Source organism: Aspergillus alliaceus (assembly GCF_009176365.1).
Source record: "Aspergillus alliaceus strain CBS 536.65 unplaced genomic scaffold BDW43scaffold_32, whole genome shotgun sequence".
NCBI lineage: Eukaryota > Fungi > Ascomycota > Eurotiomycetes > Eurotiales > Aspergillaceae > Aspergillus > Aspergillus alliaceus.
In genome coordinates this window covers 93,613-106,641 of record NW_022474715.1, presented here as the reverse complement: position 1 = coordinate 106,641, position 13,029 = coordinate 93,613, and the positions used below count along the sequence as shown (strand labels likewise).

The window sequence follows — 13,029 nt, the reverse complement described above, 5'->3', positions numbered from 1 at the left end:
GCGAAGGTACTTATCAACCCTAGATGTCCTCTTGTACTTGGCCACAATAACGAAATAAATTCTACTCTTTCTGTATACTAACACAATGTCGTCTCTGGGCGATGCTGTCAAACTGCCCTGCGGCTTGGTTTTGCCTTACCTCTTTGTCAAGGTAAACACCCACAGTAACGCACAAAGATATCAATCCTTAATAGTGCTCCCAGGCTGCAATGGCGGAGAGGATAGCCGAGTCAGGGCACAATCCAACACCCTTAATTCTTGATCTCTACAATCAATGGGGTCAAGATGGGTGGGGTGCTCTTCTCACAGGTTAGCTAGCCTTTTGCAGACAGCTATAGAAACTATCCAATCGACGATGTGCCAAATATCGATGCATCAGGAAATGTCCAAGTGGATGTGAACCACCTTGGAACTCCAGGTGACCCTGCTCTGCATGACGAATATACTGGCAAAGAGAATAACGAAGGTTTGGTTGCGACCTGGGCCAAATATGCCCAAGCATGCCAACAACATGGGACTCCTGGTATCGTGCAGATCTGCCATCCTGGTCGGCAGTTGTTACGCGGGGCAGGTACCTGTGGTCTCTTTGCGTCGACCATAGTGCCGAGCGCGCTTCCTTTACTGATAGGAGATGGCCTATTGGACCGAATCTTTAGCACGATCACGTTTCTGGGACCGCGAGAGATGAGAGGACGATATTGACACTGTGGTGAGGCAGTTTATTGATACGGCTCGATTGATGGCGGATAGTGGATTCTCAGGCATTGAATTACACGGTGCTGATGAACATCTAATTGGTATATCTGTTCTACAAGCCTATAGTATTGATTTAGGGCTTGGATGCTAATAGCGAGATTAATTTTCGAGTCCGAAGGTAATGTCGCTGTCCCAACATCCACTACAGAACAAGTCAATACCTCGACAACAGACAAATCTTCGAACAGACGCCTACGGTGGTTCTCCAGAAAAGCGAGCAAAGTTCACACCGGATATTGTAGCCCAAATTCGAAGACATGTTCCATAAAACTTTTGTGTGGGCATCAAATTCAACTCTACATCACAGCTCCTCTACCTTTGAAGAAACTATGACTCAAGTTGGACTACTAGTAGAGGCTGGGGTCGACTTTCTCGTAGTCAGTGGTGGAAGCTACGAAGATCCCAAGGCAAGTACCCTCACTCAATAAGCTACCCATCATCCGTGCTCATCGTATGCAGATAACCGAGCAGAAGAGCGCCAGCACAGCAGTCTGTGAAGCTTTCTTCATCGAATTCGCAACTGTAAACCGCAAGCGATATCCTAATATTTTCCTCATGCTGACAGGCGGCTTCCGGAGCCGCGCTGGTGCCGAATACGCCATCAAGGATGCGTGCGATCTAATCAGCATCAGCCGCCCAGCAGCTATTGACGCCAAATTCCCCCAATTGCGTCCTTGATGAGACTGTTCCGGATGGAAAGGCACAGTTGCTCTTCAAAAAGATTCCGGCTCCTTTCTATGCTCGCTTCCTCCCGACGAAGGTCATAAGTGCTGGGCTAGAACTGGTATGTCTGCCAACTTGAAGTCAGGAGACCCTAACAATCTGCTGATTGAAACAGACATATTACTGTGAGCAAATGCGCCGGATAGCTAAGGGCTTGAAGACTACGGTCCCTTCTGTTTGATTTATGCTGTACAGCGTTCCCTATAATGATTATGAGTACAATTAATACCATAGACCCGCCTTTCGTCGATGTTCGTCCCAAGTCTACTGCCCCCATATGATATACATCTCTTTTCTCTTTGTGCATTCTAGCAGTGCAGACTCTGTAGTAGCTCTAGCCAAATCTCTTGTCCAACAACTTTGGCAGACTGCCCACGCTCGTCTTTCCCTCGAGGATACCTATCAAAGATTAGCAACAGCACTAACTACAGCTCACTAGTATCATAGACTTTAGGTAAACTCACCATTTACAGCATCAAATAAAGGGTAGTCTGCCACTTTCCCATGTTTTTCAAGAAATTTATGAATAGATTTCGCCGTCGACGTGCCCTGCAGCTTCTGCCCGTTCATCTCCGACTTCTCAATCTCGTCCACGCTCACACCTTTCTCAACAGCATGCTTCGCTGACTGGAAGTTCCTCCCCGCCGAGCAAGACGCAACCAAATCGGCAATACCCGCGCTCTCCTCCGTGAAAGTCCTTTCTTCCACCGACTGCGGGAACCAGGTGCGTCCAAACTTCACCATCTCCAATACGCCAACTCGAATGACTGCCGCCTTACCATTCTCCCCCCATTTCTTCCCTGCGACAAACCCCGCGGCCAACGCCACGATATTCTTCAACGCACCGCTCAGCGCAACGCCCGCAACATCCCTAACCACATTCACATGGAAATACGGACGTCCAAAGAGCGTCCGCAACAACTCCCCATCAACCGTCACAAGCTCCCGCGGCACCCGCGTCAACTTCGTATGGGTCGGCCTCGTCTTCGTCTGCCTTTGCTCATCGACCTTGATCCGATTTTCCGCCGGGCTCCCATCCTCCGCGTCGACATCCATCGGCGGCGTATCATACCCGATAGTCGTCTCGCTAAACTTCTCCGCCGCAACCTCCGGCGCAATATTCGCCCCGGACAACGACCCGCAATAAACCCCCAGCTTCTCCATAATCAACTCCGAAAACAACGTCACCTCCCCATCCGTAACGTCTACCCCTTTTACGCACGATATCGCCCGCGCATACGGTAGATGTCTTCCCCGGATCTGATCCAGTATCCCCTCGATAAACTGGTGCGGTAGATTGAAGACTAGGATCGTGGCATCTTTCACCACGTCTTCGATATCTGGGTTCGCGATCAGGTTTTCCGGGAGCGCGATGCCAGGTAGGTACTTCACATTCTCGTGGACAGAGTTGATGACTTCTGTTAGGTTCTGGGGCTTGTCGCCGAATTTAGAGTGGTGTGATGAGTCGGACGGGATCTGGATTTGTTCTTCGAATACCCACATTTGTACGTTGGGAGTGAAGAGGTCCGGATGCGAGGATGTGTTTTCGGCGAGGATTTTGGCGATTGTTGAGCCCCTGTTGTTTTTATCTCTGTTAGTTTTGGGTTCGTTCGGTTGCTGTTGGGAGTGTGCATGTACCAGTTTCCGGAGCCGATGACGGCTACCGTGTGTTGTTTCTTTTGGGACATTTTGGGGGTTGTTTCTGTTCTTTGGTGGAGGTATGTTTTGGTTAATCTAATTGATTGATTGATTGATTGTGGATGGAGGAGTGCATTTGTATTTGTAGTTGTGTGTATGTAGATATATCTGGGTGGAGGATTGATGTATTTTTTGATTTATGCCTGTCTCGGCGACGTCATCTGGACGTTATCTTTAGCCAACATTAGTCACACGTCTCACCCACAAAACTTTCATGCTTGCCTTGTTTATTTATCGGTTCGTGGGTCTATTCAAGAACATAGAATGATGTAACTCCGATCTTGGTTGCCTTCGCCTTCATCCCGTCGTTTAAATGAAAAAGTACGTGTACGTAGCAAAGCTGCCGTAGTATAGATCACAGCAGGTCAGAAGGCTCAAAATCACCCCCACTCCACAGATTCCCTGACAAACTCTCCAGAGTCTCAAAATCAGGCATCCAGAACGGGCAATCTTCCTCCAAGTCAATCCAGGGTGCAAGCTGGAACGCCATGCGAACTCCATGATCCTGGGTTGCCGGGTCCATCGGCATTGAATTGACAACCGGCACGCCCAAACCGGTGGGTGGGTATTCCTTGGACATGCTGGCAATGTTGTGAGGATTGGTACCGCCATATTGGGCTGTCATTAACTCGGCCATTCCCACCTTCTTGGCTGCATCGCTTCCCTCCAGTTTCTCCATTGCTGCGTTGACGAGGAGCTCAAACGAGTCCCGGTACTTCTTGACCCATGCTGCTCGTTCGCCCATGACGAATAGTACCGTGGAACAAGCCCGGATGTCGTTGCTCATTTGCACGGACCATACATCGCTGGTGTGCGTCCATAGGGAGTACAGTAAGGTAATGCCCGCCATGAATACGGTTTGGACCGCTAGGAATGAGTGGCCGTATTCGAGCGTCTGGTGTAATCTTTTGTGAGTCTGGCAGATATCACCGGCTGCGCGGAGACAGATATGGTAATAGGGGTCAGAGAGAGGAAGCGATGGTAGAAATGGCTGGATCAGAAGCCGCAGTGCCCGGTTGTAATGCAACATTGGATAGTCAAGATCTGGGCCACTAAATCGCAGCAAGGCTGACTGTTTCCACTCCTCGAGCTCGAGGAATAGACGGTCCATCTTGGACCGGAGAGAATGGAGTGGTCGGTCTGCCCGATAGATCTTATGTTGTACTTTGGAGTCAATGCGGCGTATATGGATTAGGTATAGGGCGAAAGTCATGGTCGTTGTCCTATCTGGTTGTGGAGGCGCAGTTAATAAAGCCGGATCTCGTACGTCGTCGTCCACATCTAAAGGTAAAGGAAGGTCGATATTTCTATCTGCAATACTGAATGGCCGGCCAAGGGACATAGAGACGACTCTCTCTAGGTAGTACACAGTCCAGAACAGCCTACGTCGTAGTTGAGCTGTGAATGGGTCAAGGTTAGCTTCATTGGCTTTCCGATGGAGCCCCAGATCAATAGCGGTACGCATAGCTAGTCCTATCATATACCACATTCCCTGACTAGATGCAGAGCGAAGATGGTACACAACTAGAAGCGTCATAGCTTTAATATTCTCAATGGACCGCGCTTCACACATAGCTGATACTTGTTGGAGGGCGGTCATATAGAATCGCTTTAAGGTATTAGTAAATACTCGCGAAGCCCGTAACATGCAACTGACCTCGGGTGGAGTGTATGAGTATCGCTCACTCAGCTGAAGAAAGGTCGCTCCAATCGCATACACTATGTATAGCTGGAAAATTCCGAATTTTTCCGCCTTAGAAAGTTCCTCGCGTTTCGTTTTCGTTAGTCGCCAGCGAGCCTCATGCAACCGCAGCAGCTCTCTCCTGTCAAGGAATGGATAGCGTGTATGCACCCGTGCCAGATAAGTAGTCAAGATTCGCGACCCCATCTCGTCATTTGGTGGCTCGGCACCTTTTGCGAGTAGTTCCTCCATTCTCGACGGTCGAGGTCGGTCACTGGCATTTCTAGTACTATATGGTTGGATGGAAAGTCCCAAGGATCCGGAATCCATGTTAGGTCCGCTCCCAGTAGTCTGAGAGTTCTCTCGTGATGGCGCCAAAACTTGGTCCCAGACCGTTGTCTGAACCATCTCACCCAGATTTGCCGCCAGAGAGACACCTGAGCTCGAGCCCACATACGCAGGAGCCTCTAGGGAGTTCAATGCAAGGAAACCCACCAGGTCTCCGATAGCGTTGTGATCGATCCCTGTCGTAGAACTACCCTGAACCGTCTCTTGGTTCTGAGGGGGCAAGAACGCAGCAACTGAATTTGTGCGGTTGCCACTCGCATTGTTGCCCGCTCGTCCCGACTTCAGTTGTGTCTCGAGATATTTAATACGCTCTTCCAGAGCGCGGGTGTAGCTACTAATATTAGAGGGCTGCAGGGGATGGAATGTTGAGGCAAGCAGGCTTACTCGTTTTGCTGTCCACTCTCCTGTCGCACTGTGGCCTTGTCACATGCAGACCCGGCCTTTTGGCAATTGGAGCAAACTGGGTACTCGTTGTCACACTGCGCAGCTGTTAGATAATCTGCTGTATTCGCTAAGTACGGAGACTGACTTTCTGTTTCCTTGTTTTACAGCGCGTACATGCTGTTCTCGCACGTTTCCGAGGATTGTTTTCGTGAGACGGAGTCGAGTCTCTAGACGGTCCCGTTAATTCATTTAAATCCATAGCTCAATAATTCAGGTGAAGTCATGGTTAACGTCTCTTGAGAAATCGTCACTGGATTCCATGTAATGTGGAGAGATGATTATTAGAGATTAGAGCAGAATAGAATGGGGACTGGTGATGCCAAGCCACGTGGAGAATCCTTATCGATAAGCCAAGTTTACTCCATCTAGTTTTTTATCTACACATACCATTAAGAAATGAACAACCTATTCAGATAAGCTTCCTGCCTATTTTACATTAACCCTTTCAAGAAATCAATTCTTAAAATCACTTTTGTATGCTGATTATCTATTATCGCGCCTAAACGCCATGAATGCAAACCAGAACATTTCTCGACCAATGCCTTCTATCCTCGTTTTGTGTTTTCAGTCGAGGCAGACTGCTTCTCAAGATCCAACGACCTACACCCTTCCTGGATAGCCTGCTCCTAGACTCCTTTGCAACCATCGTCATTCTGCCCCTTCTTCTTCTCGTCCCCTTCTTCTCCGGGTTCCTTGGGTCTTTCCAACCCTCTATCTTTGATAAAGAAACACAAAAGAAAGCAAGTCCCCATCAACGGAACTTGTAGAATGAAAACGCCCCTCGAAGCCTTAGCATAAGCAGCGACAATCTGCAACCAATCTGCGTCCGAAATGCCAGATCTAGCCGGTGGCGAATATGTTGAATGAGCGAGATGTCGATAGCCGTGAGGGAGGTTGGACTTTAGAGTTGCCTGCAGTATAGCAGCCGACACTGCCAGTCCACAAGCGCCACCCAGGCAACGGAAGAAGTTGCGATTTGATATTATAACTGCCCGATGTGCTTTGGTGCAGTGGGCTTGGAAGGCCACCAGTGTAGGCTGGAAGGTGAAGCCGATGCCTATGCCTGCTATGACGACGACTACGACGATTACTCCAATATGGGTACTATCGTCGAAAAGAACCATTAAGCCCGCGCCACTGTTGTTATATGTTATTAGATTGTCTCTTGAAGCAGATAAGTCTCCACGAAAGCTTGCGGTGGAAGTACTTACATGGTCCAAAGACCGAAACCTACCCAGATCACCTTGCCATATCGTTTGCATCGTGAGATGTATTGCCCAGAGCAGATAGACGCTAGTGATTGACAAGCCACCATCGGCGTCGTTAGCGCTGCAGAGATGATTGGAGACCATCCTCTAGCATTTTGGTAGTACAGTGGCAGATAATAGAGGTTAGACTGGTAGGCAGCACCGAGGAGAAAGCTCTGCAGGAAAAGGGTACATATCACTTTATTTTTGAACATAACTACTAATAAAACATTAGACTTTGCTGTGAAAAATAATTATGAGCTACTTACTGGGGAGCATGGGAAGTGTGGCCACCTTCCACTCTATGAAAATGAAAACAATCAGAGAGCAGCCACCGATGACGAGCATACTTATCACCATTAGAGAATCCCACTGAAAATAGGAGTCACCACCAGATATAGGGATGAGCAGAAAGATGATCCCGATGGACGACGTAATGATCCCGTAAAAGTCAATCTGTTTCAAGTTCTTTTTGAAGCTAGACTTTGGAACATTGTTTGGTATAAGAAAATACCCCACCACCATTGAACACACTGATAATGGAGAGAGGAGCCAGAAGAATGCCCGCCATGTCGAATTCATGACGAATGCGGCTGCAATGAAGGGACCGATTACATTGCCAAGCCCAAGGGAGGCACCCAGAATTCCCTGATATTTGCCTCGTTGTTCAAGAGTCACGATATCAGATACAATAATCATGGTTAGAGAGGTGACACCGCCTCCTGCAATGCCTGCCAATCCTCGGAAAACATAGAACATAGAAGCATTCTGGGATAAGCCACACAATAAATCGGCAATACAGAGCAGGGCCAATGCGAAAAGGTAGACTATCTTTCGGCCAAAGATGTCGGAAAGACGGCCATACAGCACCGTGAACATTGTGTTCGCGATGAGGGATGCCGTCCCCGCCCAAGAGATGGTGTTTTTAGCATCGAGATCTTTGGCGATTGTAGGGAGAGTAACGCTGATGCCATTCTGGTCCACAAAGGTGATAAGCAAGGAGACAGCCAGGCCTGCAAAAACAATCAGCAGTTGACCAATTGGCAGGATATTGGTCTGGTCATGCAAGGCCTTCTCAGCGGCCTGTTGCCGATTCATCCTCGCGTTCTATTCGAGTGCGAGTAGTCACGACCATCTGATTGATCGTGGCATGGAAGGGTGATTGTCTTCGCACGAGAGAAAATAGGATCTCACACAGCAACTATTTAATGATCCGCGGTGGCTGGATGAAGAACCCTTGCTCGCATTAGAAATCTTTGAGATGGAGAGTATGATTGAGTACAGACGTTTTCCCCTTCCTCTTTTAGGGCAGGCAATTGATATATATAGCGAGGATGCACGGAAAATTATAACAGGAAAAAGAAATCTCCTAAGTGCCTATCAAACCTTGTGTGTGAGTGAGACGCATTTACTATGGTCTTTGCCATCGCCGTAACCGTTCTGAGCTTGAGCGAAGCATCGGAGTGCACGCCGACAGATTTTAATTTGACACTGAAGCACGCCGGTGCCTGCCCACAAAAACACTCCACAGACACTGACCAGAAAAAGGCTATTCGATACCCACTGCCCAAGCATCGGTGCTATTGGTAAATCCGAGATAACTGCACGGGACCTATTCCGCCCTGGCTTTCATTCCTCGATGAGAATGTGGATCGTCGCTGTCGGCAATCGACGATCCCCTGTCGGAGGTCCGAAAAGCGTGGTCGGAAGCGTGCCGAATTCCGGTCAGGTCCCCTTTATCGCCGAGCCAACTCTCGGAGAACTCTGTCTTGAAACATTTGTAATGTAGTTTTATCCCTTTTCCTCTCTTTCGTCTGATCTGCAACTGGATGCTTGGTTTTAAGATAGTATTCATTGCTATCGTATCTTTGCCAGGAGATGCCGCTTGCTTGAACCAACAATATGGGTAGGGCATTCTTCGGAGAAGTGCAGGATAGGTTCCAGATGATTCAAAGACGCTTAGTTCGACCTACTGATGCTGATCCCAATCGAGGGTGTCACTTCAGCAAGCGAGATACATTTCCAGTGGCGTCTGGGCAAATCGCCTTGGTTTTATGTCTTTGATTAAATGACCAGTCCTGAGAGAGTGGAACGAAAGTTTCTGCTCTGGTAAAAAGTTACAAGTCACCTCTTCTGAGTAACAAATAGCCCTGACACCCTATCGATCTACGTGGATTAGGTGTGTGCAGGAGCAATTGGAACATCTAGAGCACCTGGTCCCCAGGGAGGTTGTACACCGTGGGCACCAGCCGCAGTGTCTGCTCCATACCCATGGCCTTCCGCCACGCGACTAGAACCGCTGCTACCTTGCATAGGCTGTGTTGAGCGCCCCGAGCCTTCTGCTGCAGTGCTCTGACTGGGTAAGGGAGGCTGAGGCAGATAATTTCCACCAGTAACATTCCCATGGTTTGGGAAAAAGCTTTGGTTTAAAGCACCGCATGTAGTACAAGTGAACTCGATCTTGAAATTTGTGAGAACCAGTTGTGGGGCTGCAGGGTGGCCCTCGGCTTGAAGCCGTCCTTGGGGCTTGGGTTGCCCAGTCTGCGACGCTGACGGAGGGTTGGGTGCAGACACTGCATAACGATGCTGATGAGGTGTGACTGGCTGATTTAGAGGATTTCCTAGAGATGCCTGCTCTGGCGACTGAATGTTGGATGGGTGATGCACGGTAGGTGTTGGCTGTATCTGATGTGAACTCTGGAGTTGAGGGTGCGACTGCAAAGCTTCGCCGTGCATTTGTGGGGCTTGAAGCGTAGGATTACGCGAAATGCCACCTTGCTGAATACCCTCGGTATCCATGAGGCCATGCTGCATAGTTTCTGGGATCCATCTCTGTCCAGAAAGGCTGCTGTAAGTCGAGCCCTCTGCCGGTTCTTCAGACTCAGGTAGTTGGCTGTCCTCTTGTTGGTCGTCACCGCTGGAGTCGAGGGTGTCAGCCCGTTCTTCCTGGTTCTGTGTATGTTGTTGTTGGAGTCTGATAAGAGCTCGTTGCGCTTGTCGTATCGATATCTCATATCCATGGTAGCGCTTCACGGCATCCACGACTTCTTGCGCCTTGATGCTGTTCCTCATATCGAAGAGTTTCGGTATTTCGTTGAGAAGAAACCGCACATGCGACACTTCTGATCGGACAGGTGTCTTACTCGTGGAAGTCGCGCTACTGCGACAGCTATGGCTGTCCTGGAGGCTGCTGATGTATGTCGTATGTTTATTGGCGCGACAGACGACACGGAAAAAGCAATTGTTCGATGACCGACAGCCTATAACCACACTCTTTTTGTTGCTTCTTGTCACTCGAAGCTCCCAGTGTTGCCTAACCGATATACCTCGCACCAATGCTTTGAACTCCTCCAGCGAGGCGAACCGTTGGCCCACATGGAGCCCTGAGTATATCTCCGTCATGACGGTAAGGAAAGGTGCCGTAAGTGGGACGGGCGCGCGTTAATTTTTAACGTAGTTTCCATCAGTAAAACATCGTTGGTTAGTCAGAATGGATAACTTTTCGTAAGCGTTATAATCATAGACCGTTTGAGCGTTGCTTGCGTATAAGCGCCAAAGCATGTTCAAAAGGCTGGTCCAGCCCGACACGAAGTCTAGAGAGTAAGAGAGCAATTGGCATTGCTAATTATAGAAAACTCCAGCAAATCCCGCATAAATAGGTAGCAATCGACCCCATAGGGGCGTGGTTGGTCGACTCACTCAGCGTTGGTTAACAGCGATAGCAGTCAATAGTTTGGGAGGAGGGGGGAAGTACCATAAAAGGCGCTCCGAGCAGTATGGCGGAGCGAAGAAAGAAAGTGACGGCCTTTAGCGCGGATCCCCAGACCGCTCGCACCAGCCTTTTTCAAAAGCACTCAACCTCCTCGGCGACCGAAGCAACCACCGATTTGTTCCACCATCTGTTATTGGAGTCAATTGCCAGAATCATACTTTGATTCGCTCACACAATGGCGTCTTACGGCTTATTAGATCAGTCGGATGAAGGTCGGCGTTGCTCTTGAACAAGCTTCTTCCGCTTCACCACGCTAACTCCTTCCAGATGCCCTTCACAAGTCGCGCCTTTTGAATGTCGAAGAGAAACCTTTCAAACGTATATCAAAACGATTATTAAGCCCCGATTCGCTAGTTGTCTCCAATGCGACCCTCCCTCCTACCCCTCCGCCTGACGGAACCGACGACGATGCCACCGCGGCGGAAGCAGAGAAACAGAAACGGCTCGAACAATGGCGCCATTTCCGCGAAGATGTAACACTAGACTTTGCTGCGTTTGAGAGTAGCATCGCGCGCATTCAGTTTCTTCTTACGAGCAATGAGAAGGAACGCGAACGATATGCAACTGAGAAGCTTCGGATTCTTTCCACTATGCAGGCTGTCCGCGAGAACACAGCAGAGCTGCGGGGTCAGTTAGAGGAGGCACAGCGGCTATTAGCGCTACGGAAAAGCTACGATGATCTAGCTGATAAGATTACAAGCAACCGACTTTTGAAGCCACGGGAAGATCAACAAGCGAATCTACAGAAGCTACAGGCAGAGATTACTGAACTGGAGAAGGAGAGCAAGGATTATGCGATGACCTGGGCTGAACGGCGAGAACAATTTGGTCGCATTGTGGAAGAGGGAATGCAGCTCCGGCGTCTTATTAGAGACGAGAAGGAAGAGGTTGAGCGCAGGGAAGGTATGCAGGAAGGAGAGGATGGGGACGACGGTGATATTCCCTCCAAGGGAAAATCTAGTGGGGCGAATACACCTCGACACGAGTCTGATAGTGCTACTCCATCTCAACAAGGGCACGACGAAACTATTCGTTCATCTGCTGGCTTACACGCAGAGAGGTTGACAGCAGCAGGGGCAGCATCACCCTTACGGCAAGTCACTATGGCTGAAGATGACAAGAAGCAAGCGCCAGACCAAGATGCCACTATGGTAGATGAAGGTGAAGTGACTGGAGATGAGGATGCAGAGAACCCCGACGATTTAGAAGAGGGAGAAGAGGTGTCCGATGACCGTGTAGGTGACAGAATGGATATCACGTAAGCCAGCTTCGCATCTCTTTTCATGCTATTGATACATCATGAGTTATGCTTGCGCGGCGTTGGGTCATAGTGATAATCATAATTTACAATTCTTTTTTCTTTCCATTTGTGATACTAAATGGGTTTATCGCATAGCACAGTAGCATATGCATTTTATTGATGTCCCATTGACACTCCATATGATGGACCTCAAGCGATCTCGCGCTCAGCCTTCCTGGCCTTGGCAATAGCGTCCTTGGCAGCATTGATGTGCTCGACGTTGCTCTCTGGTCCTTTATTACCCTCCTCGGTCTGCCGGGGGGTGTTAGCCAGAGATACTTAGAATCATGTGAAGCGCAGTTAACGAAACTAACCAGTAGGCTCTGAAGCTTTACTATCGACTCTTCGATCTTCTGCTTCAAGCTTGGAAGAACCTTCTTAGTTTCTTCAAGAGCAAGACGCTTTTAATTGGATTAGCAGACCTTCCCATAGTAGGTATATCCTTGGGATGTAATTACCTCCTGCTTCAACATGTACTCTTTGTTCTCGTCATCACCACCTTGTTGGCTTTCCAGCTTCTTGACTCGTTCTTTCTGCTCTTGCAGCTCGCGGTGGTAAGACGCCTCTTCCTTAACCAAGCGCAGGACAGAGGCTGTGGTGATCTCCAGTTGCGAGCGTGGTGCCATGTTGCTTTTTAGGAAGATCTAGTTAGCAATTGAATCACTTGCAGATATATATCAGTTAATGAGCATGGATGTATGATTGTTTCTAGAGCTAAGAAGTTGAAGGGAGTTTATATTTGAAATCAGGAAGTAGGGATGCAATCGTAGTAGAAAACAGAGCGCGAGCGTCATATACTCCTCGTTGCAGTTGACTTTGAAATGGACTGGTTGCTGTGGTTGCATGGAATAGAAATTGTACAGAGCGCAAATACCTTGTGATATGAGCTAAGTTATATGTTGTAATCAGTTAAGAGTCCCTTTTCAGAAAATGTGTTATCATAGTAAGAAGTTCTTACCCCTCCGCCATGACGATGCTATCCAGTACTCATTTTGCATTGTTTGTTTAGTGGGGGCAGCGGCTGTGGCACGTGACAATATCCACCCTTCCAGTCTGCCAG

General features: G+C 48.8%; 5 protein-coding genes across 5 annotated transcripts; 2 read left to right on the top strand and 3 right to left on the bottom strand.

Annotated features, from left to right (window-relative positions):
* Nucleotides 1–85: 85 nt before the first annotated feature.
* Nucleotides 86–1,660, top strand: BDW43DRAFT_301454 (uncharacterized protein; the record flags this gene model as incomplete). Its single annotated transcript, XM_032045047.1, has 9 exons — nucleotides 86–151; nucleotides 204–309; nucleotides 380–665; nucleotides 715–797; nucleotides 945–978; nucleotides 1,064–1,133; nucleotides 1,216–1,342; nucleotides 1,389–1,540; nucleotides 1,595–1,660. The coding sequence occupies 9 exons, from the start codon at nucleotides 86–88 to the stop codon at nucleotides 1,658–1,660; spliced, it is 990 nt and encodes a 329-aa protein (XP_031898581.1).
* Nucleotides 1,600–3,349, bottom strand: BDW43DRAFT_132652 (glycerol-3-phosphate dehydrogenase family protein). Its single transcript, XM_032038204.1, has 3 exons — nucleotides 3,118–3,349; nucleotides 1,944–3,055; nucleotides 1,600–1,878 (listed from the first exon to the last, which is right to left on the bottom strand). The coding sequence occupies exons 1-3, from the start codon at nucleotides 3,165–3,167 to the stop codon at nucleotides 1,814–1,816; spliced, it is 1,227 nt and encodes a 408-aa protein (XP_031898580.1). The 5' UTR covers nucleotides 3,168–3,349; the 3' UTR covers nucleotides 1,600–1,813.
* A 183-nt stretch (nucleotides 3,350–3,532) lies between these two features.
* On the bottom strand, nucleotides 3,533–7,596 carry BDW43DRAFT_301452 (putative C6 transcription factor; the record flags this gene model as incomplete). The annotated part of the gene is made up of 7 exons (XM_032045046.1): nucleotides 3,533–4,786; nucleotides 4,835–5,540; nucleotides 5,620–5,685; nucleotides 5,765–5,817; nucleotides 6,283–6,787; nucleotides 6,862–7,117; nucleotides 7,167–7,596. The coding sequence occupies 7 exons, from the start codon at nucleotides 7,594–7,596 to the stop codon at nucleotides 3,533–3,535; spliced, it is 3,270 nt and encodes a 1,089-aa protein (XP_031898579.1).
* A 3,065-nt stretch (nucleotides 7,597–10,661) lies between these two features.
* BDW43DRAFT_281516 (uncharacterized protein) lies at nucleotides 10,662–12,306 on the top strand. Its single transcript, XM_032042508.1, has 2 exons — nucleotides 10,662–10,881; nucleotides 10,937–12,306. Exons 1-2 carry the CDS (start codon nucleotides 10,845–10,847, stop codon nucleotides 11,929–11,931), a joined length of 1,032 nt encoding a protein of 343 aa, XP_031898578.1. The 5' UTR covers nucleotides 10,662–10,844; the 3' UTR covers nucleotides 11,932–12,306.
* Nucleotides 12,120–12,595, bottom strand: BDW43DRAFT_312665 (putative tubulin-specific chaperone Rbl2; the record flags this gene model as incomplete). Its single annotated transcript, XM_032047411.1, has 3 exons — nucleotides 12,120–12,221; nucleotides 12,284–12,370; nucleotides 12,428–12,595. 3 exons carry the CDS (start codon nucleotides 12,593–12,595, stop codon nucleotides 12,120–12,122), a joined length of 357 nt encoding a protein of 118 aa, XP_031898577.1.
* Between the last annotated feature and the right edge of the window lie 434 nt (nucleotides 12,596–13,029).

What these genes read in the sequence shown, in the direction of transcription:
- BDW43DRAFT_132652 (XM_032038204.1), bottom strand. Translation starts at nt 3,167, where the DNA reads ATGTCCCAAAAGAAACAACACACGGTAGCCGTCATCGGCTCCGGAAAC. An exon ending in GTCATCGGCTCCGGAAACTG is followed by an intron (nt 3,056 to 3,117) that starts GTACATGCACAC and finishes TAAAAACAACAG; the next exon opens with GGGCTCAACAATCGCCAAAA. An exon ending in TTTATTTGATGCTGTAAATG is followed by an intron (nt 1,879 to 1,943) that starts GTGAGTTTACCT and finishes AATCTTTGATAG; the next exon opens with GTATCCTCGAGGGAAAGACG.
- BDW43DRAFT_281516 (XM_032042508.1), top strand. Translation starts at nt 10,845, where the DNA reads ATGGCGTCTTACGGCTTATTAGATCAGTCGGATGAAG. An exon ending in ATTAGATCAGTCGGATGAAG is followed by an intron (nt 10,882 to 10,936) that starts GTCGGCGTTGCT and finishes AACTCCTTCCAG; the next exon opens with ATGCCCTTCACAAGTCGCGC.